Source organism: Leptonychotes weddellii, chromosome 9 (genome assembly GCF_054177405.1).
Source record: "Leptonychotes weddellii isolate Sample4059 chromosome 9, ASM5417740v2, whole genome shotgun sequence".
NCBI classification, from domain to species: Eukaryota; Metazoa; Chordata; class Mammalia; order Carnivora; family Phocidae; genus Leptonychotes; species Leptonychotes weddellii.
The window spans coordinates 111942472-111962730 of NC_138377.1; the positions used below are offsets into that span (position 1 = coordinate 111942472).

Genomic DNA, 20259 nt, shown 5'->3' on the forward strand with positions numbered 1-20259 from the left:
ACTGCCCACTCACCCCGCCCGCTCCGCCCCCTCCCCTCCTTCCCTCCTCCCCTCCTCCCCTCCTCCCCTCTCCTCCCCAGCCTGCCCCTCCGCCGAGCCCGGGCCGGCGCCGGGGGCATTGTTTTTGGAGTCTTGCGGGAGGGGAGGGCGCGTGCAGGATGGCCGGCGCAGTGCGGGTGGGGGCGAGAGCGTGTGGGCGCGCGCGCGCGTGTGCCGGCGCGGGCGGGGGGCGGGGGCGGTGCCTCGCAGCCTCGCACCCCACGCCCGGGCTCCGCTCCGCACGTCCCTGGAATCCTGGGCTCCGGCTCTTGGCGCGCGCCGTCCTGGGCCGGGCCCTCGGCGCGCCGCGGCTGCGGCTGTGGCCGCTCCAGTGTGCGCGCGGGCGCGTGTGCGCGGTCCCGAGAGCTCGCGCGCGCGAGCCCCCAGTGTGTGGCAGCGGCGGCGGCAGCGGCGCGGCGAGGCTGAGGCTCTTGTTTACCAGCATTAACTCCGCTGAGCGGAAAAAAAAAAAAAAAAAAAGGGAAAAAACCCGAGGAGGAGCGAGCGCACCAGGCGAACTCAAGAGAGGCGAGCGAGCGAGAGGGACGCCGCCAGTGAGCCTGTCTCCGGCGCGCCCGTGCCCGGCGCTTGCAGACCCTCGGCCCCGCTCCCCGGGCCCTCCACGCCCCTCCCGCGCGAGGGGAGCTCCACGGCGCGTTGCGCGCCTCGGCTTTGACCTTCAGCGAGCCGGAGCCCCCGCGCGCGGAGCCGGCGGCGGCGGGCGGGGGCCGGGCGGGGGCCGGCGCGGAGCCCGGGCGGCGCGGCGGGAGTGCTGAGCGCGGCGCGGCCGGCCCGCCGCTTTGTGTGTGTTCTGGATTTGGGAAGGAGCTCGCGGCGGCGGCGGCGGCGCTGAGGGAGGAGGCGTCGGCGAGCGGAGCCCGGAGGAGGAGGGGGAGCCGCTCATTCATTTTTACTCCGCATTTCTGCCCCTGGCCGGCCTCACCCGCGACCCGGACTTCGGGGCAATCTTGCGAACTGCGTCGCGCCCTCCAGCCGCGTAGGCTCGGGTGTCGGACAGCCTCCCCCTCTGCCTGGGGTCGGGTTTGTTTTTCCTCGCCGAGACGAATTTGGGCTTTGCCCCCTTTCTGTGCAGTTTTCCCCCCCTCCTGCCTCTCTGGGTTTGAAAATGGAGGCCGACGACGCCGACAGCCCGCCCCGGCGCGCCTCGGGTTCCCGACTCCGCCGAGCCCTGGGCCGAGGCTGCCGGCGCTGAGGGGCCGCCCCGCGCCGCCGCCCGCCCGCTCCGCGCACCCGGAGGGTCCCCGGCCGGCGCCGCCTTTGGAGTATTGTTTCCTTCGCCCTGTTTTTGGAGGGGGCGAAGACTGAGTTTGAGACTTTTTCTTTCCCGTTTTTTTCTTTTTTCCTTTTTTCTTTCTTTTTTCTCTTTTTTTCCTTTTTTTTTTTTTTTTGAGAGAGGGGAATTTTGTCTCAAATAAAAGGAATGAAGTCTGGCTCCGGAGGAGGGTCCCCGACCTCGCTGTGGGGGCTCCTGTTTTTCTCCGCCGCGCTCTCGCTCTGGCCGACGAGTGGAGAAAGTGAGTATGTGCCCGCCGCCCGCGGCCACTGCGGGAACTTTTCCTCCGAGGGGCTGCGCCCTGTTTGCGAAACCCGAGTTGCCACTGTCGCAGCTGTCGGGCCCCCGGGCTCGGGAGCGGCGGGGCGGGGTGCAGAGGGGCTCGGCCGGAAGGCCGGAGCGGCCCCGGGGCCCCAGTTCAGCGCACCCTCGCACGGGAAGGGCCTCGGGGGCTTTCTCTTTTCGCTGTCCCGAGAGCCCTGCCCCGCGGGCCGGTTGTCTTGGGCTGCGTTCGTGCCCGCGCTGGGACTCCGTCGGGGAAGTTTGCGCCGGCCCGGGCCCCGCCACCCACACCTCACCCCCTCCCGGCGCGCGGGCCACTCCGCACAGAAAGCTGGCCCCCGCGCGGCGCGCAGACGGCGGTGACAGCTCCCGCGGCCGCGCGGGGCCCTCGCTGCTGGGGCACACACGGTGCCCGGGGGCGGGGGTCGGGGAGCCCACCGGCCGTGGTGTTCCAGGGGGAGGCGCCCGGCGGAGAGGCCCCGCAGCCCCAGGACACGTTTCCAAACCTCCCAGCTCGGCCTCTCATCGCCAACGCGCCTGGCCCCTCGGGCGTTTTGGGATCCTGGCCTTTCCCTTCCCGTCACTTTCGCCCGATCTTTGGCGGGTTACCTGCCCCTGGCTTCGGCTTCCCGCGGCTGCCCTGTGCCGCTCAAGGGTTGGGGGGAGCGTTCCCGCTTAGCACCCCCCCTTCCCCTGGAAAACAGCTAGGTCGGGGGCTCTACATCAGTCTGGCTTTTCCGGGGAGCGAGTCTGGGCCACTAGTTAAGAGGGTTCTGGGATTTTCTTCAACCCAGTTGCTATCCGCGGGTAGACGCCTCTCTTCCTCCTGGCGGGGCTGGGGGTGGTCGGGCAGCATCCGACTGTGCTGGAGTGGGTGTGTGGTCCGAGTCGACGTGCAATTCCACACACGTGCTCGCAACGCGGGGCTGTAGCTGTCGCCACACGGCCGCTCGGGGACACCTAGGCGCCTGGCCCTGGCGAGAGGTGTCGTGCGCCGTGGTTTAAGGAGCGCTGGGGTCTGCGGCAGCGGAGGAGGTGGGCGGGAGGGTGTTTTGTTTTGCGAGCGCAGAGCCCTCGCCTTGGTTTTGTGGCCGGAGTTGTGTGGTACTACCTACCCCCCGCCCCCGCCCCGCACTTCCGTTGTACAAAGTTAATAAGCAGTATCGCTCCACGCTCGCTATCGCTTGCAATCCGATAGCTTTTGTTTTGATAGCGTCGGGTAGGGGTAGGGAAGTGCGGGGAGGGAGGGAGGGAGAACTTAGGGCCCCACGGTGTGTGGAGGGAGGCGAGGGAGGGGGTTCCATACTCAAAAAATTGAAACGTGGTTTCCTAGCATTGTCGCGATGGTAGGGTAATTTGAACACGACGAAAGTTTAAATGCAGTCGTAGAACTGGGGCTGGGAACGGTGAGGGCGTGTTGGTGAGTAATGTTTGCCGAGGGTATGCAGGTGGTGCCAATTAACTTTTAAAAAATGACGACCGAGCCTTGAAGAGTGAGGGGGAGAACCGGGAGGCGGCGGCGGGGGGTGGGGGCGGTCTGGCCCCATCACAGGGGCGATTCGGAAAGGCTGTTTGTGTAAACAAACCCTTCTTAAGTGTCTTGTAAGAAATGAGTCCATGATGGAGTAAGAGGAGATTTTTAAAGAACTGGTGTTTACTACATGGAGTAAGTCGCAGATTGAGGCCGGACCTTCCACAAATCTGAGCTCTCCTGCTCTTTGTTTTCTAAACTTTCAGCTCACTGGATTGGATGAAAGGCTTTCGGCTCCCTTCTAAGGATTACAGATGGTGTTTGGGGGGCGGGGGGGACAGGACAGGGTTTCTAGCCTCTAAAAGCTAAACACAGTTTAGAAGACACAGGAGAGCTAATCAATTTTTTTATGGCATGTTACCGAAGTGTGTAGTGTCTCTAGTTTTATTATTTAACGTTAGTAAGTTCCGAAATTCACAACAGCAATGATGGCCTTGCTTCTTGAGGAAGGAGTCGGGCATTTTAAAATAGGATGTCTTGTTTGGAGTGATCTTCATGAAAAAATGCTCTTTGTGAAAGGCAGTTCTTTCTTGAGAAAACAGGAGGAGAAGGGGCATTTTTCATGCTACTGAGAGACCAAAGTTTTTTTCTCAAGGATCCCTTGAAAATTGTTGGTTCCTGAAAACCTGATGGATGGCCAGAAGGCACTCTGACTCCCCATTTGGTTCGTCCAAGTCCTCACTCAGTGTCTGCTCCTTCCCACGGCTCTGAAGTTTTCAGGAGAAAATGATAAGCTCAGTGTTAGCATGTGTTTGCTTTTTAGTCAGAAAGGTGGTAGAAGACTTAACTCTGATGGAAGTAAACTACTGAATCCAATCAGAGATAGGTAATTCTTTTGGCTGTCTAGGATAGTGATAAAAATTGGGATGGTGTTGGTTCCTATTGTGTTGGCATATTTAAGGATTAGTGTTTAGTCTTTGAACACTGAAACCTACAGCAGTAGGGTGATTTTCTTTTAAATCTTTAACTTAGATTTAGAAGTTTTTGAGGCAGATGAAGTCATGCAGATATGTTTGTTTTATATCAACATAATGTGAACAGAGCATCTAAAGAAGGGAGTCTTGGAAGTTATGAGTGGTAGATCATCTGATGGCTTCTTCTTCAGAACTCTTCTTTTTAAAAATCCATATTCACTTCAAAAAGATTGTGGCCATCTCATTAAAAGGATTCAGTCATATTTCTGCCCCAGGCACAGTCATATCCTATTGTCAGAGAAATGTAGGTATGTGAAAGGTTGGTGTTTAAAGAAGTTGGTGTTTTATCACCAGAGGAAGAGCCCAGAATAAGAAGTTGGAAAGAACCTAAATAGCAAATTATAGTTTAGACTCTCTAGAGGGAACTAGCAAGTAAATGGTACTTTTGAGTAGAGATGGGGTGTGGGTCAGGATTTGGAGTTTAAAAGGTTATATGTTTGATTTGTCAGAAGGATTAGAAAAATCCAACCTTAAGAAATATGCTAAGGTTGACTGGAAGAACCTTAAAAACAAAGTGCTAAGTGAAAGAAGTCAATCACAGAAGTCCACATATTGTATGATTCCATTTATATGAAATCCAGAATAAGCAAATCCGTAGAGACTGAAAGTAGATTAGCGGTTGTGTGGGGGGCGGGGAGGTGGGAACAGGGAGTGACTGTTAATGGGTATGGGGTTTCTTTGGGGGTGATGAAAATGTTCTAAAATTAGATTGTGGTGATGATTGTACAACACTGCACTAAAAACCATCGAATTGTACACTTTAAATTAGTGACTTTTATGGCATGCGAATTATATCCCAATAAACCTGTTGTGTTTTTTGGTAGAGATGTGCCGAGGTCGACAAGAATGCATTGTGTTCCTTTGAACATAGAGATTAGATTAAAATTATTAAGTAAATTTGTCCAGCAGGTTGGTGTCTGTCTCTTTTTTATTTGTGGAGTTTTTCAGATCCATGCCCTATAGCAGTACAACAAACCGATGGCTGATGTTCTATCAGCAGCAGGGATTCAAGGCCACAGGAGACATGGAGAAGGAAAAAAAAAAAAATCTTCGTTCCACATAGCTCAAGTTAAGGATTAGGGGGTTGGATTAAAGAAACACAAATGCTAGTGAAAGTCAGATTTGTGACAGTAAAATCCTTCATTGCATCTGAAACGGAGTTGGTTTTTCCAAGATTAAAGTTTAGGAGCCGGGTCTGGATGGCTTTTTTTGTTTTTCCAGTTTTCTTATGTTTTCCAACAAAGAAATAATGTACTGTTTTAAGGTGGTAAAGAATTTCCACTTTCTTTTTTTTGACATCCAGTATTAACTACTTTGGTAGTGAAGACCGAGGATGAATGTGGTGGGTTTTTCTTTGTTGCTCATTTTATTTTCTAAAAAGCTCCAGAATCTGAGCAGGAAACAGAATCTTTGTAAGAGATAGCAGTGGTTGCAGGCATACAGTAATTTTTTTAAATTTAAAATTTCTCATGGAACAAAAGATTTAAAAATAGAGCAAAGGCAGTTTTGTTTTTAAAGAGTTATGCCTTTTTCCAGGTTTACCTTGGCCTTTTAATAGGAAAAGGCGTAGAGAATAATTGTTGTTTACTTTTGTTTTTGGTCTTTGTCTAAGGTTTAGTTTACTAATAAAAGTGTTTCCTGTTCTTATTGTTGCAAGATCAGGGCTGTGATGAAAATCAACTGTATCATTTTCACTTGTTGCCTTAGAGTTTTGCCAAGGGGAGCCCCCAAGGGACAGTAGCTTCCTTTTAAATCTGGTTTCATTTGTTTTGTGAAAATGTGCTTCGAGAAGCAACCGAATCCAACCAGCACTTATTGGGCACCTTCTGTATGAAAGCTGGACCCTGTGCTAGGCAGTGCGTAAGCTTACAAAGAAAGAGGACTTTGCTTTTGCCCTTGGGGCATTTTATAAACTCCTTCATGAAACAAAGTTGCTTGGACATTCAGATCTTTTTTAGACTCAACACAGGATAGGCAGTTTTCAAATCGACAGCAAACAGCATTTTAAAGGCTCTTTAAAAACATATCTACAGACTTAAGATACAAAGTAAACCAATGTTGCTGAATCTTCTCAAGCCCTGTGTTGTACCGTTTTTGCCACTTTAACATACTACCTCCGATTGCAGTGGCATGGCAGGCCATGACACATTGGACACATTCACTCATCTTTGCTCAGCCTCGCTGCTTTGGGAGAACATTGGTTATGACAATTGTGATTAAAAGTATGGAGTGTTGCAGTTACCTTTTGCCAAAACGTTAGGAGTTACAGGTGTGTACATGAATGCTGCACAGCGTGTTTTGAGTTGTAAGGAAGATGGAACTGTTCTGGATTTACACATTGCTTAGCTTTCTGGAAATTATTAGGAAACTTTCTAAATTGTAAGGCTTTATGATTTAAAAGAACTCACTGTTTTTAAAGGTGTGAAGGGGTAAGAAGATTGAGGAGGCAGTTAAATCTTGAATTTTTTTTTTTTTAATCCTAAAAAGTAGAAGCCATGTTTCTCTCTGGGTTGTGATTTACTTCGATTTGTTTTCACAGTTCATTTAAAAATCATACGGAGGGGTATCTGTGTCAACTTGCTTTGAACAGCTTTTCTTAGCCAACCTATGATAGGTGCTATCTGAGTCCAAGAGATGCCCTCCTCTGAATTGTACTAAATATATAATGGTTGCACTCATGCATGTGGTATAGTTTCTCGATTTCTCTGAGATTGTTCTGAAGGAAAATTCTGAACACTCTAAAGACAACAAAGTGAATAATGAATGAAGCACTCTGACCCCCCCCCCTTCCCCCCCCAACCCTTGAAAATGGTGTTTGGCCTCAGATTATCAAGAGGAGGTTTTCCTGTTATTTCTAAAGATATGGGGGCACCTGGGTGGCTCAGTCGTTGAGCGTCTGCCTTCGGCTCGGGTCATGATCCCAGGGTCCTGGGATCGAGCCCCGCATCGGGCTCCCTGCTAGGCACAAAGCCTGCTTCTCCCTCTCCCACTCCCCCTGCTTGTGTTCCCTCTCTTGCTGTGTCTCTCTCTGTCAAAAAAGAAATAAAATCTTTAAAAAAAAAAAAAAAAGATTTGGCTTAAGCTTGAGGTGGGGGGTCCTGATGTTTGTGCACATTGAGACTTGTTGACATATGGGGAGCATAACTGATTTTCAGTGTATTTGGAAAGATTAAAACTTTGAGAGATGTATTACCCCTCCCCCTCCCAACTCCAAGGACTGGTAAAAACTGATTTGTTCTAAGAAAAGGGCAAATGTTTGGTATAAAATGATGAGTAAACAAAGGATCTTGAAAAACAAGTCAGCTTGTTAATGGCAATAGATGCATATTCCCTTGGCATGATGAAGTTTGTTTCTTTTGTTAAATTTTGATGGCCATTCTTTGACTCACAATGGTAACAATACCTTTGATTTTGAGACTTTTGAACTTTGGAAGACTAGATTGTTTTCAACTTTGAAAGCGTCCATTTTCCTCATGTTGTAAAGTCCCAGATAATCAGTTTTGAAGCTATCCCTACTTTTTTTCAGTTATGCCAATTTCACTGATGGCTTATGAAATTGATTCATTTCAAAATCTTTTTTTATAAAGATTTTATTTATTATTTGACAGAGAGAGAATGAGAGAGAGCACATGAGAGGGGGGAGGGTCAGAGGGAGAAGCAGACTCCCCTCCGAGCAGGGAGCCCGATGCGGGACTCGATCCAGGGACTCCAGGATCATGACCTGAGCCGAAGGCAGTCACTTAACCAACTGAGCCACCCAGGCGCCCTCATTTCAAAATCTTAAGGAAATAATGATATTTATTGAATTGAGAAATAGTTTTTTTTCCCCTCCCTGAGCTTTCTCAGTAAATACACGTTGAACACTTACTGGACTCAGGTCTTTAAGTTTAAAAATTCATTCTGATACCATAAACTATTTTGCATGCATTTTTCAAGGTATGAGTCAAACCATAGAAATCACTTGCTATATTTATTGAGAACACTAAAGAAACAAACTAGTAAGCAAGGCTTATATTTTTTCTTTCTTTTTTGTGCCCTGACTACAAAGAATTTTTAAACTTACAGGTTGCTATTCAGATCTTACTGGAACATAACAGAAAGTAGTTTCTTTTATGATGAGGGATGAATGCCTACGATTGCCATAACTTTTACAGTGTATTGTTGCTGTTATTTATGACTGGGAAAAGTAAGTAGGGATGTGGGGACTGACTTTATTCTCATATTTATCCTCTCCTTGGTAAGTGCTGGTGATGGCCTACTTTGTAAGTTGCTGGGGATGCGTCCATGGAGCTGAGTGACTTTGCCCACATAGGGTGGCTGATGGTCTTGCAGCTCATACTTTCTTATTTGAAATAGTTTGGTGGCTTAGCCACATGGGGATGCATATGACTGATGCCACCAAATATTGCCGAGAGAGCCATGCCTGCCTTAAATTGCTTACATTATAATCTGGATTTTTTAAAGAAGCATTTATATTTAAAGACTTTAGCAGTATTCTATTCCTGGTCCAGAAGGTCTTGGCGGTGGTGGTGGTGGGTGGGGGGAGACGGTGGAAGGGGGATGATGGTTGAAACTTTATTCTTTTATCTCACTCCTCACTCTCTTAGCCCCCTTAACAAGACAGGCATCTACTTCAGTAATAATTATATAATAAAAATGCTATGCAAAATTGTGTGTGTGTGTGTGTTTCCATTCCATTCATTCAAATTCTGACAGTTTTAAATACGTTATTTCGGTCTTGTATACTTTTGTATGGCTACTTTCTTTTTAACCTGGCACTAACTTTCTTTAAACTGGCTTTGGGATTATTTGTCAGTTTGGTAATTCAGGTGTATGCATACTGCCGTTTGAATTACTCTTGACATGGGAGAACATATATTTTGACAGCCTTAAAGCTTAAATGTTTTACAGAGCAGAACTTTTAAATTTTCCTGAGATATTTTGGATGCCTACTTTCCGCTTGTCCTCTCCTGTAAAAATACAATCAGTGGGTGGTTTGTCTCTCTAAAATTGATATTGGAAATACATATTTGACTAAGTAAATGAGACAGCACCAATTTGGGTCAGGCAAATTTTAGTTAATAGCTTTAGTGAATAGTTAAGGAACAGAAGTCTGATGATAATTAGGGAGAGAGGAGTTTATGCATAACAGTTTTCCCCAAATTTGAAGTATCTGAGTGACTTTTAATAACTTCCTGGAAAAAAGTAGGAAGCCTAGAGAAAGCCAAGGTGTGAGGTCCATGAACCACCTGCGCTATCAGGTGGCAAACAGTTCTTTAAGTCATTAGCTTTATTTAGATTGTAAAATCTTCATCAGATGTGCTCAGATTTACCTGTGTTGTCCTAAATTTATTCTCCCCATCTTTTTTTCCTGGGTCTCGTAATTGTGGGATAATACACAAGCTCACGGACTCAGGATTTGAAAGAGAAGCACAGATTGCCATGAAAACAAATGAACAAAGAGACCAGTGACAGAGGAAGATCTGCTGTTCAGCTTTCCTTTGCTCTGTTGTCTGATTTCTGCGGATAAGAAGTTCACGGCATATGTTAGGTCGCAACATTATGGTATAGTTTGGTTACGGGAAATTCTTTTGATATCCATCGCTTTACATGTTTGGGAGATATAGTTGGGATTTTCTTTCTAACATGTACCTCAATAAGATTTCCAACAGTGAATGTTGGATCAGGATGGGATTTCTACATTTTAGTTCTTCAACCCATTCTTTTCTGGGGAGACTGGTTAATCGAATGTTTCCTTTCTACCTCACTGAGTCCCTTGAAATCATTTAGATTTGCTCCTGATTCCAGCTCCACCCTGGTCCAGGCCAGGCCTGCATCATCTCTCCGAGGAGATGCTCTGCAGGCCTCTGAGCTGCTTTGGCCACTTAGACTCCTGTGCCCTCTCTCTGGTCTGATGGATTGGCCAGCCTCAAATTGGCAGCATGGGCCTTTTGTGGTGCTGCACTGTGGTCCAAGAATCAAGTCCAAGACTCCTCATCCTGGGCTGTGATACATCCTTAGTAAGACTGTGCTGTAGGGATCCTATGTTAATTCCCAGCACTCCCCAACACCCATGCTTTAGCTCTGAGGTTAATAAGCCATGCCAGTCCTGTCTCCATGGTTTTGTTCCTGCTGCGTTCATGGTCTGGAGTGTTTTTCCTTTTTGCTGCCCTGCCACCCCCATACCGAATAGTGGGAGGTGCTACTCTAGAACACAGCAGAGTCACCTGGTTCTGGTTTCTTTGTTGTCAATTAGGTCTTTGACCCCGGAACAAGTTATTTAACTTTTTTGAGTCTCAACAGAAATGTAGACACTTAAAATAATTGGGAAGTTTTCTCCTTTTCTCATTAAACAACAACATAAAAATATTTTCTAATGTATTTAGAAAACTAAAGTCAGAAACATTGGGGAATGGAGTTTTTTGTTTAAAAAAAAATCTCTAGGTTTCAGATCTATAAAGTAGGGACAGGATGTTAGCTATGTAAAGATTTTTTATTTATTTGAGAAAGAGCGCGTGAACATGAGAGGGGGGAGGGGCAGGGGGAGAGGGAGAAGCAGGCTTCCTGCTGAGCCAGGGGCCTTGACGTGGGGCTCCATCCCAGGACCCAGGGATCATGACCTGAGTCGAAGGCAGACTCTTTTTTTTTTTACGATTTTATTGATTTATTTGACAGAGACACAGCGAGAGAGGGAACACAAGCAGGGGGAGTGGGAGAGGGAGAAGGAGAAGCAGGCTTCCCGCCGAACAGGGAGCCCGATGTGGGGCTCGATCCCAGGACCCTGGGATCATGACCTGAGCCAAAGGCAGACGCTTAACTGACTGAGCCACCCAGGGGCCCCCCGAGGGCAGACTCTTAACGCACTGAGCCACCCCGATGCCCCACAGATGGTAGCTATCTAGAGGTGGAATTAATTTCCCCCAATACCTTTCTGTGGTTTTAATAGATCTGAGATGACATCCTTTCATTTCTAACTCAGATTCCCCTTCCTTCATGAAGCTTTTCAGATTACTCTAACTTCTATAGACCTAACTTGCCCCTTACTCCTTTGAGTTCATAACTACTACTGTGCTGGTTAACAGTGGTGATTTGTTTTGTCTTGTACCTGAGCTGTTGTCATTTTATGAGGCTGTAAAGAGCAGTGGAGCCAAAGAGCCTGCTTTGAATCTCAGCTCCTCAGTAGCTAAGATCTCAGGCAAATTACTTAATCTTCCTGTGTCTCAGTTTCCTTGTCTGTGAAACTGTCATTTTAGTGGAACCTACTTAGTACATTTTTTATAAAAATTAAGTGACATATGCAAGTGCTTAGAAGAGAGGCTAACATACACTAAGCCCCTCAGACTTCAGCTTGTTACTGCTCTTATGGATGTGACATTCTTGAACAGAGGTGTTGTTTGGATAGTGCCAGGAATATAGGACACACTAGGTATTTGCCCTTGTCATTGACATGTGATGGATAGAAAGCCTGACCTACAATAAATGTTCCACAATAAAAATTTTGTTAAAGTGCTTAACAAGATGCATTTGGCTCGTTAAAGCTCAGTAGTATGATTTACCTTTTTTCAGTGGACAGCGGTAAACCCCTGTAGTTCACCTTTGACTTCAGAGATCTGTTCATTATACCTTCTCCCCTAATTCTTCCAGTTACCCATTTCTGCCAGCGCCGTTCAAGTGTCCAGTGTGTGCTTTGCCCACCTCACTAATGCATAGGCGACACCTAGTGGCCAGAAAAGAAATTCAGCCCGTTTGGTGACTGATTTAACTGAGCTGGTGCCCCAAGGATGGAGATAGCAATCTCCTCCTCCCTCCCGACATTCCCCCCCCCACCCTTATTTTGCCTTCTGCCTTGGTTCCTGGGAACCGATTGCAGTAAAATGTGGGGACAGCAGGCTTCTGTAGAAACCATTGGGATATGGTTTGGGATTAAGATTGCTGTACTGTGTCAGCCAACTCCTTTAAGGATTAGCTACAATTAGGGTCTTCCTAGCTGTTGTAAACAATTTTGACAGAGTTGTTGCATCTAGCGTACCTTTCACAATTCAGGATTGAAGGTGTTTCTGCAGGACTTTAATTAATAAAAAGTTCTAAAATATTTCTTTTGAGATTAGAGATTAAGAAAATAAACCCTACTAATTCATTCTGAAAAATAAAGCAAGATTTACTTCCCATTGCTCTATTGAAATATGTGGTAACACTTTAATTATTATTCTTATAGGTGTTGCCTTGGGCAATTTTATGTAGTTAGCATGTTCGCCAGTCAGAGTTCCTAATGGAGAATGGACACTTCAGTTACTGGTGTTAGGTCTCACATCAGATGCAGTTTGTTAGGTGTTTTTCTGTATTTGGTTTCATGCTTTTTTGGTATTTTGAGAATCTACTTTCTGACTTCCTTAGCTGCAACGACACTTAGTGTATAGTGGTTATTCCCCTTTACATCTCGAAAGTTTTAGACTCGTTTCCCTGTGATTGCTTTTTATTATTTTTAATTTGGAAATCATTTCTTTGGCTATGTGAGAGAAGACTGCAATGTGCCATCATCTCAGATGTTTTGAACAACTCCTTCAGCTCTTTCTCGAACAGGCTGTACTCATTCAAGTCTCTCTGCCTTGGCAGGTGAAAGCCCCTCTGCCTAAAACAACTATGTTACCAATTTGCCCTCTGGAAAACTTCTTTAAGCTTTAGCTGCGTTTCACCCTCTCTGATGGCCTGGATTGTGCATGCAGGGTGGTCCTGTGACACTCTGTAGCTCTGTTAGCACATTGCCCCCATATTGTTCCTCCCAGTGGTTGGGGAGGGGGATGATGGTACCTTGGTCATCTTTGAATTCCTGGGACAAGGCCCGGTGGCCTGGCACATAGGATGACCTCAAACAGAAGACTTCTTAGGGGGGTAAATCCCCTCTCACCTCCCCCTCCCATTCACTTGGAAGCACTCTTTACAACAAATTCATCATCATCTTTTCATTATAGCTTTGCCAGAGGAAACATTTTACCGTCCTAGTCACTACTATGTAGAACTTGAAAGCAATAAAACTATCTTTAAAATCATTCTTTCAGAGCGCCTGGGTGGCTCAGTTGGTTAAGCGACTGCTTTTGGCTCAGGTCATGATCCTGGAGTCCCTGGATCGAGTCCCGCATCGGGCTCCCTGCTCGGCAGGGAGCCTGCTTCTCCCTCTGACCCTCCCCCCTCTCATGTGCTCTCTCTCTCTCATTCTCTCTGTCTCAAATAAATAAATAAAATCTTTAAAAATAAATAAATAAATAAAATCATTCTTTCAGGGTGCCTGGATGACTCAGTCCGTTGAGCTCCGACTTTTGGTTTCAGCTGTCATGATCTCAGGGTCGTGAGATCAAGCCCATATTGGGCTCTGCGCTCAGCATGGAGTCTGCTTCAGATTGGCTCTCCCTCTCCCTACTGCTCACTATCAAATAAAAATGAGTAATCTTAAAAAAATAAAATAAAATCATTCTTTCATCAGGCTTTTTGCACATTGAGGTGAACAGAAACCTTAAAACTCCTGGAAAGGCTATTTGTGAGTCTATCCCTGTGGAGGGAGGCCTTGTTCTGTAAGTTCCCTACAGATAGGATTCAGTGAGTCATTCATCACCACCAGTTGTTGGTGTGGGCCACATGTAAACCATGGTGGTGCTGGGTGCCTGACTGAAGGCAGGCGGTCAGGCTGGGCTCGGCTGTGTTGTGGTCCAGGCCCGGCCTGATGCGGAGGACCTGGGTGGAGTCTTGGGGCCAGGTGGATGCTGGCCACTTGCTCTCGCTCTCCTGAATCACAGGGCAGGCCTAGGTCACTTCTCATGAACTTTATGGCCTTCAGATCCCAGGACACAAGGGAGAAAGAGCTGAAGGTCTTCGGAAGGTCTGTTTGGAACCAGCAGAAATACTGTGAACAGACATTTGCTTCTGTTTCTTGCGTCGATTTCTTGGTGAGGCCAGGAAGCTTTTGCCTTGGATCCTGACAGGGACGGCAGCCAATCGTAAAGGCTTGAGCGCCCCCTTTCCTTTTGGGCTTTGGCGAAGGCCTTTGATTGGCCTCATTGTGGAATGACTGAAGGTAGAGTCAGCTCCCTGGCCGCAACCCCCCCCCTCAGCCCCGGAAGTTTATTTGTCTAGGATGGCGCGAAGAGGACTCCTGAAACTAATTAACACCTAAGAAATTATCCTTAACAGCTTCATGCTCCCAAGGAGACTGGTGAGGCGGGATATTTCTTACAGAAAATGTAAACATAATCATTTGAACCTGGCATGTTAATTTCAAGCGTACCTTGTGAAAGAGTATCTTGTAAAGTTGCCATGTGAATGTTCAACAGGGTGGGTGTGAACTCACCAGGACAAGCTGGTACAGCACCTGCCTTTCATCTGCCCATGTCAGTGGGGTTTGCGTGTGCAGAGCACTGCCTTTGAAGCTCTGTCTGCTCAAACACCTCTGCCTCCCTCTCTCCGATGCAGGGAGGCTTCTGGGGAAGGGAGCTACGGGCCTCCGTGTCCCCATCTGTAGTTCGGGATATTTGGGATAATACGAGGATTAGCACCAACGTCGCTGAGATGCCCAGCAGAACCGGCAGGTCGAAAACATCCAACAAAGACCTGGTTTTATCTGTGTCCTTTCCATAGGCCATGGCGGCCCTGCTGGCCTCTCGCAGGGGCTCCTGCACTCTGGCTCTCTTCCCAGCCCCAGCCCCAGCCCCGGGCATCACCGCTCAAGGGTGGACCTCCTTTCCCTTATGCCCTGTGCGATTTTAAACTCATGAAGTCCAAGCCACAGCTCGGCCTCTGGAACCACTAACGGGCTGCATCTCTGAGCCACAAGAGAAGTTGTCTTTAAGTTAACCCAGCTGGCTCCCGTGGAGCCTTACATTCAAGGTTATATGCCATTTAAAGAGGAGGGGAGGGGGGCGTCTAGGTGGCTCAGTCGGTTAAGCATGCGGTTCTTGACTTCGGCTCAGGTCACGATCTCGGGGTCCTGAGGTTGAGCCCCGTGTTGGGCTCTGCTCTCAGTGCAGGGTCTGCTTGTCCTTCTCCCTCTGTTTCTCCCCCTCCACCCCCTCATGCTCTCTCTCAAATACATAAAATCTTTAAAAAAAAAATAGGAAAGGTACAAGGTGGGCGGTGGGGAGGTTACAAAGCCCTGCTTTTGACATCAGGCCCGCAATGGCCTCACCTCCTCTGAGAGCGTATGGAAAACATGTGTCCTACTTTCTCTCTCCTCAAGGGGCTTACTCTCCAGTCGGGGACCGTCAAATTCTGGTGAACGGTCCCAGGCACATGTGTTCAGTGCTTAATTATGGCAGCTGACTGAGGCTGTGGAGAAGTGTGTGAGCTGTAGGGGTGGGGTCGTTGAGCGGCTGAGGAACTTGAGAAGCCTTGAGGGAGTCTGACTCAGGGTTTCAGGGGACAGCGCTCCAGGAGGGCAGGGCCCGTGGGAGCTGTGGTGGAGGTGCACGCTGGGCGGGGGGGACCCGGGCCTTAGAACCAAGTGTACCCGCCAAGGGACTCAGCGATGGGTAGACAGTGGGGAGCTTTGAAGCCTTTTGAGCACTGGAGTAGACTGGTGGAAGGGTGCTGGGGAGGCTACTCTGGCATCTTGATGGGGTCAGGGTTGGGGGGAGACCAGTGAAGGTGAGGATGAGGGGGACCCCTGAGGAGCAGTCCCCAGTGGGGCAGTTGACGCAGCAGAGCCCTTTGGAAACTGCCACCCTGGACTTAGGCAAAGCTCCCGTGGAGGAGCACTTCCCTTCGTCAGGGGCCTCAGGGGTACCTGGTAAGGTCAAGGACCCGTGCTACAACCTTGGGAGTCCTACAGCCTCCAGACTTCCTCTCGTAGCAAAACCTTCCCAGGGAAGCGCTCTCACGTTCCTCACCAAGGGCGCTGCGGGAAGCCAGGTGAGAGATGACCCTTGTTTCCATCTGAGCTGGGTTGGGTGGACCTGAGTTGGCCCTGGCCCTGGCTTCCTGTGACTGGGACGGTCGGGGAACGGCCCGTACCACCCCCACCACGTGCACCCCCCGCCCCCAGAAGTGCTGGCAGATCTTGCAGGGCTATTTCCAACCCTCACCGCACAGGCTGAGAGGAATGAGGAATGATTTGTTTGAAAGAGGATGCCAGCTTTGCGTCCAGGTCTGGGCTTTGCTACTGGTGCTTTTTAACTCCTATTGATTTATGTTTTTAACTCGACTGGGCACATTGTAGTTCTCGATGAGAAGCAGTCGCCGGTCCTTAGCCCGCAATTGGTGCGCAGAGATTCGTGCTGCCTGTTCTAGGACCGAAACTGCTTTCACCAGACAAATAACATTACAAAACGCAGTAAAGCAGGAGGCTTCCTGGGAGGGTGACATCATGTGGCCCCGGGGGACTTTGCGTTACTTTTCTGCTATCAGGATAGTGAATTCTGAATTTTAAATCATCTTCTGCCTGTTTGAGCAGGTAGAGCCTAAGTATCTCAACGGGTCTGTGTTTTCTTCATCTGCAAAGCGGGCCTTCTGCCATGTCCCAGACGCTTTCTCCCCCAGTCGTGGTTGATGGTCCAGGTTCCATTTTGAGATTTGAATGAGAGCTTGGAACCTCTCCAAACAAGAAGTCTACAGCTGTGCTGTTCCTGGGACACCTGGTTTACTGTCTCTGCCCCAGCTTTCTCATCTGTAAAATGGGAGATAAGGACACCCATCTCAGAAGATGGTTACAAGTGTTCATGAGTGAATACGCATCAGTCCCTTAGAACAGAGTGTCTGCCATGACCATTAGGGGTTGGCTGTCATTGTCATGAAGGATGGAGGATTTATACATTAGAAGTTGTTTACTTAAAATCAATGCCCTCCTGGGTATGTATGATTCCTGTGTTTTGCTCTTAATTACATTTGCCTTTTCTGACCTTCACATCAAGACTCTCTAGCTTTGGGGCACCTGGGTGGCTCAGTCGTCTGACATCGGCTCAGGTCATGATCCCAGGATCCTGGGATCGAGCCCCGCATTGGGCTCCCTGCTCTGCGGTAAGCCTGCTTCTCCCTCTCCCACTCCCCCTGCTTGTGTTCCCTCTCTCGCTGTGTCTCTCTCTGTCAAATAAATAAAATCTTTAAAAAAAAAAAAAGACTCTCTAGCTTTCTTATACCTAGAGGCGTTTCAGAAGTGTTCTGTCCAGCTTCTCTGTCTCTGGGAAGTGCGCCTCCTTCCCTTGAGTTTCTCTTCCTAATACCCCCTCTGCCTCTGTAGAAGGGCATGAAACATTCTCCTCCAGGAGAGGGATTATTTGGATCCCCCAAAAGCCCATGTGTCAGGCCAAATGACAGAAATGAGTCATTCACATGGTAGTGTGAACAGTGTACTTCCCAGCACTCGTCCTGTCTCAGGGACAGCCAGGTAATTAGGGGTCAAGTGGCCTTCTAGGGAAGAACCAGATCTCCTGGTCAAGGGCATGAGTAGTTGGGGCTGAGAGTGCTATCCCCAGGCAAAATTTAGGGCACAGGGTCTGAAAAGCACGAATGTATGTATCCAGAAAAACTAAAATATTTTAGATTGAAAGTGGGGAAAATTGAGAATCTGTGCCCCTTATTGGTCGAAGCCTGCTTGCAGAAATGGGAGTCCCCTGAGTCTGGGGCCAGGGACTGCCAGAGAAGGCTTTAGTCAGGGGGTGGGAAGCTAGCGCAGAAATGGCACCTGGTGGGACGCCTGGGTGGCTCAGTCGGTTAAGCTTCAGACTCTCGATTTCAGCTCAGGTCATGATCTCAGGGTGGTGAGATCAAGCCCTGTGTGGGGCTCCAACTGGGCATAGAGTCTGCTTAAGATTTCCTCTCTGCCTCTGCCCCTCTTCCTGCTCACTCGCTCGTACTCTCTTTCTTAAAAAAAAAAAAAAAAGGAAAAGAAGAAGAAGAAGAAAGAAAAGAAATGACACCTGGTTAGTAAATGTTTTGCTGGAGAGCCTTCCTCTGGGACAGCGAGAAGGAACTGCCCTCTTGCTCTGCAACCTTGGGTTATATAGGGTCTCCACTTCCCAGGATTGAGATTCAGGCATAGTCTTCTTTCAAGAGTTCATTAGGTAGGCTTGGGTGGTCTTGCTGGGGGGCCATCACCTATGGTGATGTTTCCAAGGGAAATGTTATTTTGAATCCAAACCACTTAATCAACTTAAAGTAAGTGATGGTGCTTTTCTTTTGTGAGAAAAGCTCTCTGAGGGGGAGGAGTTAATTCCTTTGGTTTAAAACTTATTTCTTATAAGCACATGAAAAGATGCTCCACATTACTCCGTCATTAGGGAAATGCAAATTAAAGCCACAATGAGTTACCATTTCACACTCATTTGGGCGGCGGTTATCAAAAAATTGAAAATAACAAGTGTTGGCAAGGATGTGAAGAAATTGGAACGCTTGTGCATTGCTGCTGGGAGTGTAAATGCTGTAGTCACCGTGGAAAACAGTATGGCGGTTCCTCAAAAAATTAAATGTAGAGGGCGCCTGGGTGGCTCATATGGTTAAGCATCTGCCTTCAGCTCTGGTCATGATCCCAGGGTTCTGGGATCGAGCCCCACATCTGGCTCCTGGCTTGGTGGGGAGCCTGCTTCTCCCTCTCCCTCTGCCTCTTCCCTGCTCATGTGCTCTCTCTCTCTCTCTGTGTGTGTCTCAAATGAATAAAATCTTTAAAAAAAATTAAATGTAGAATTGCAGTCTTATCCAGCAACCTTACTTTAGTATATACCCCCAAGAATTGAAAGCATGGAACTGAATAGATGGTTGCATACCCATGTTCATAGCAGCAAATAACAATTTGCAGTGGCCAAAAGATGGAAGGAACCCAAGTGTCCGTCGCTTGAGTGGTTAAACAGAATGTGGTGTATACACACAATGGAATATTATGCAGCCTTCAAAAGGAAGGAGATTCAGACACAGGCTACAGCTTGGATGAAGCTTGAGGACATCCTGCTAAGTGAAATAAGCTAGTCATGAAAAACCAAATACTGTATCATTCCACTCATATGAGGTGCCTAGAGTCGTCAGATTTATAGAGACAGACGGTAGAATGGTGGTTGCAGGGACCGAGGGGAGTGGCAAAAGGGAACTTAGATTCTGATTGGTTTAGAGTTTTAGTTTTGCAAGATGAAGAGTTCCATGGTGGATGGTGGGTGGTGGTGGTCATTTAGTGGTGTGAATGTACATTCAAGCACTGAATCGTGCACTTAAAAATGGCCAAAGTGGTAAATTTTATGTTGTATTTATTTTACTACGATAGAAAAAATACCTTATTTCTTGATTGATTCAACTGCGAGCATATACCATGTGGGACTGTGTTGGGGGATGGGGGACAGATTTGAGAAGACCAACGCCTGCCCAGGGTGGCCATGGGGGAGGGGGCAAGCTGGGGTTGTTGCAGGTGTTATGGGAGCACAGTAGAGGACGTGTGAGGTCACCAAAAAAAAGTCGATTTGGGCTGAGTCACTGGGGATGGGTTTGTTTTCCATAATGAGAGAGTATCGCAGATACCGTTTTCCTTTCAGGGAAAGTAAGTCAGGAGTCAGACTTTCATGCCATCTAGTACACAAATGAAATTTATTACTAATCAGCCATGTGATGTGTAATTGCTTTTCATTTCCTTATTTTTCCAAAAGAGAGATTTGTTTAGATATTTGGTTCCCTCACTGATTACACTGGAAGTTTTTCATTTGTTTTCACAGCTCAATTTTTTTGTTGTGCACTGACGCCCCCATTACATAGGGAGCCCCGAAGGAAAGGGGTTGACCTCTGTAGGCAAAAACGGGAGCATCTCAAAAGAAGAGCCATAGCCTTCGCCTTACAGAGGGAGAAACTGAGGCCCCAAGGGGCATGTCACTGAGTGGCACAGGGCGTGTGGTGCATGTCAAAGGCCGGGTCTGTCTGTCTGTCCACCATTCCAGCAGATGCTCTTGGGGCTGGTTCTTTGTACTGAGTTGTCACCCTCTAGTTTAACCAGGAGACAGGGCTCAGGTCTGGACCTGCTCCATTCCAGCAAGACTGGGAGGTAGCTGAGCTTGTCTGGCTGCAAAAAGAGTTTTCTCCACCCCATTCAGAGTAGCAGCCTCTCAGTCTGGGCCCTGTGGGAGGGAGGAATCTAGCTGCACAGCTCATCCACGTCCGGACGTTGGACTGGCATTTTCCCTGCATCT

At 48.1% G+C, this 20259-nt stretch overlaps 1 protein-coding gene across 4 annotated transcripts in view; it reads left to right on the forward strand.

Annotated features, from left to right (window-relative positions):
• Nucleotides 1-451: 451 nt before the first annotated feature.
• Nucleotides 452-20259, forward strand: part of IGF1R (insulin like growth factor 1 receptor) — a 257133-nt gene continuing 237325 nt past the window's right edge. The window contains exon 1 of one of the 4 annotated variants that reach the window (XM_081831580.1): nt 452-1574. In XM_081831580.1, coding sequence (XP_081687706.1) covers nt 1481-1574 — 94 coding nt within the window. In that variant the 5' untranslated portion in view covers nt 452-1480. Of the gene's footprint in view, nt 1575-3016; nt 3036-5578; nt 6390-20259 lie in introns of those variants that run through there. The other 3 variants (XM_081831581.1, XM_081831584.1, XM_081831582.1) reach the window with 3 other exon arrangements.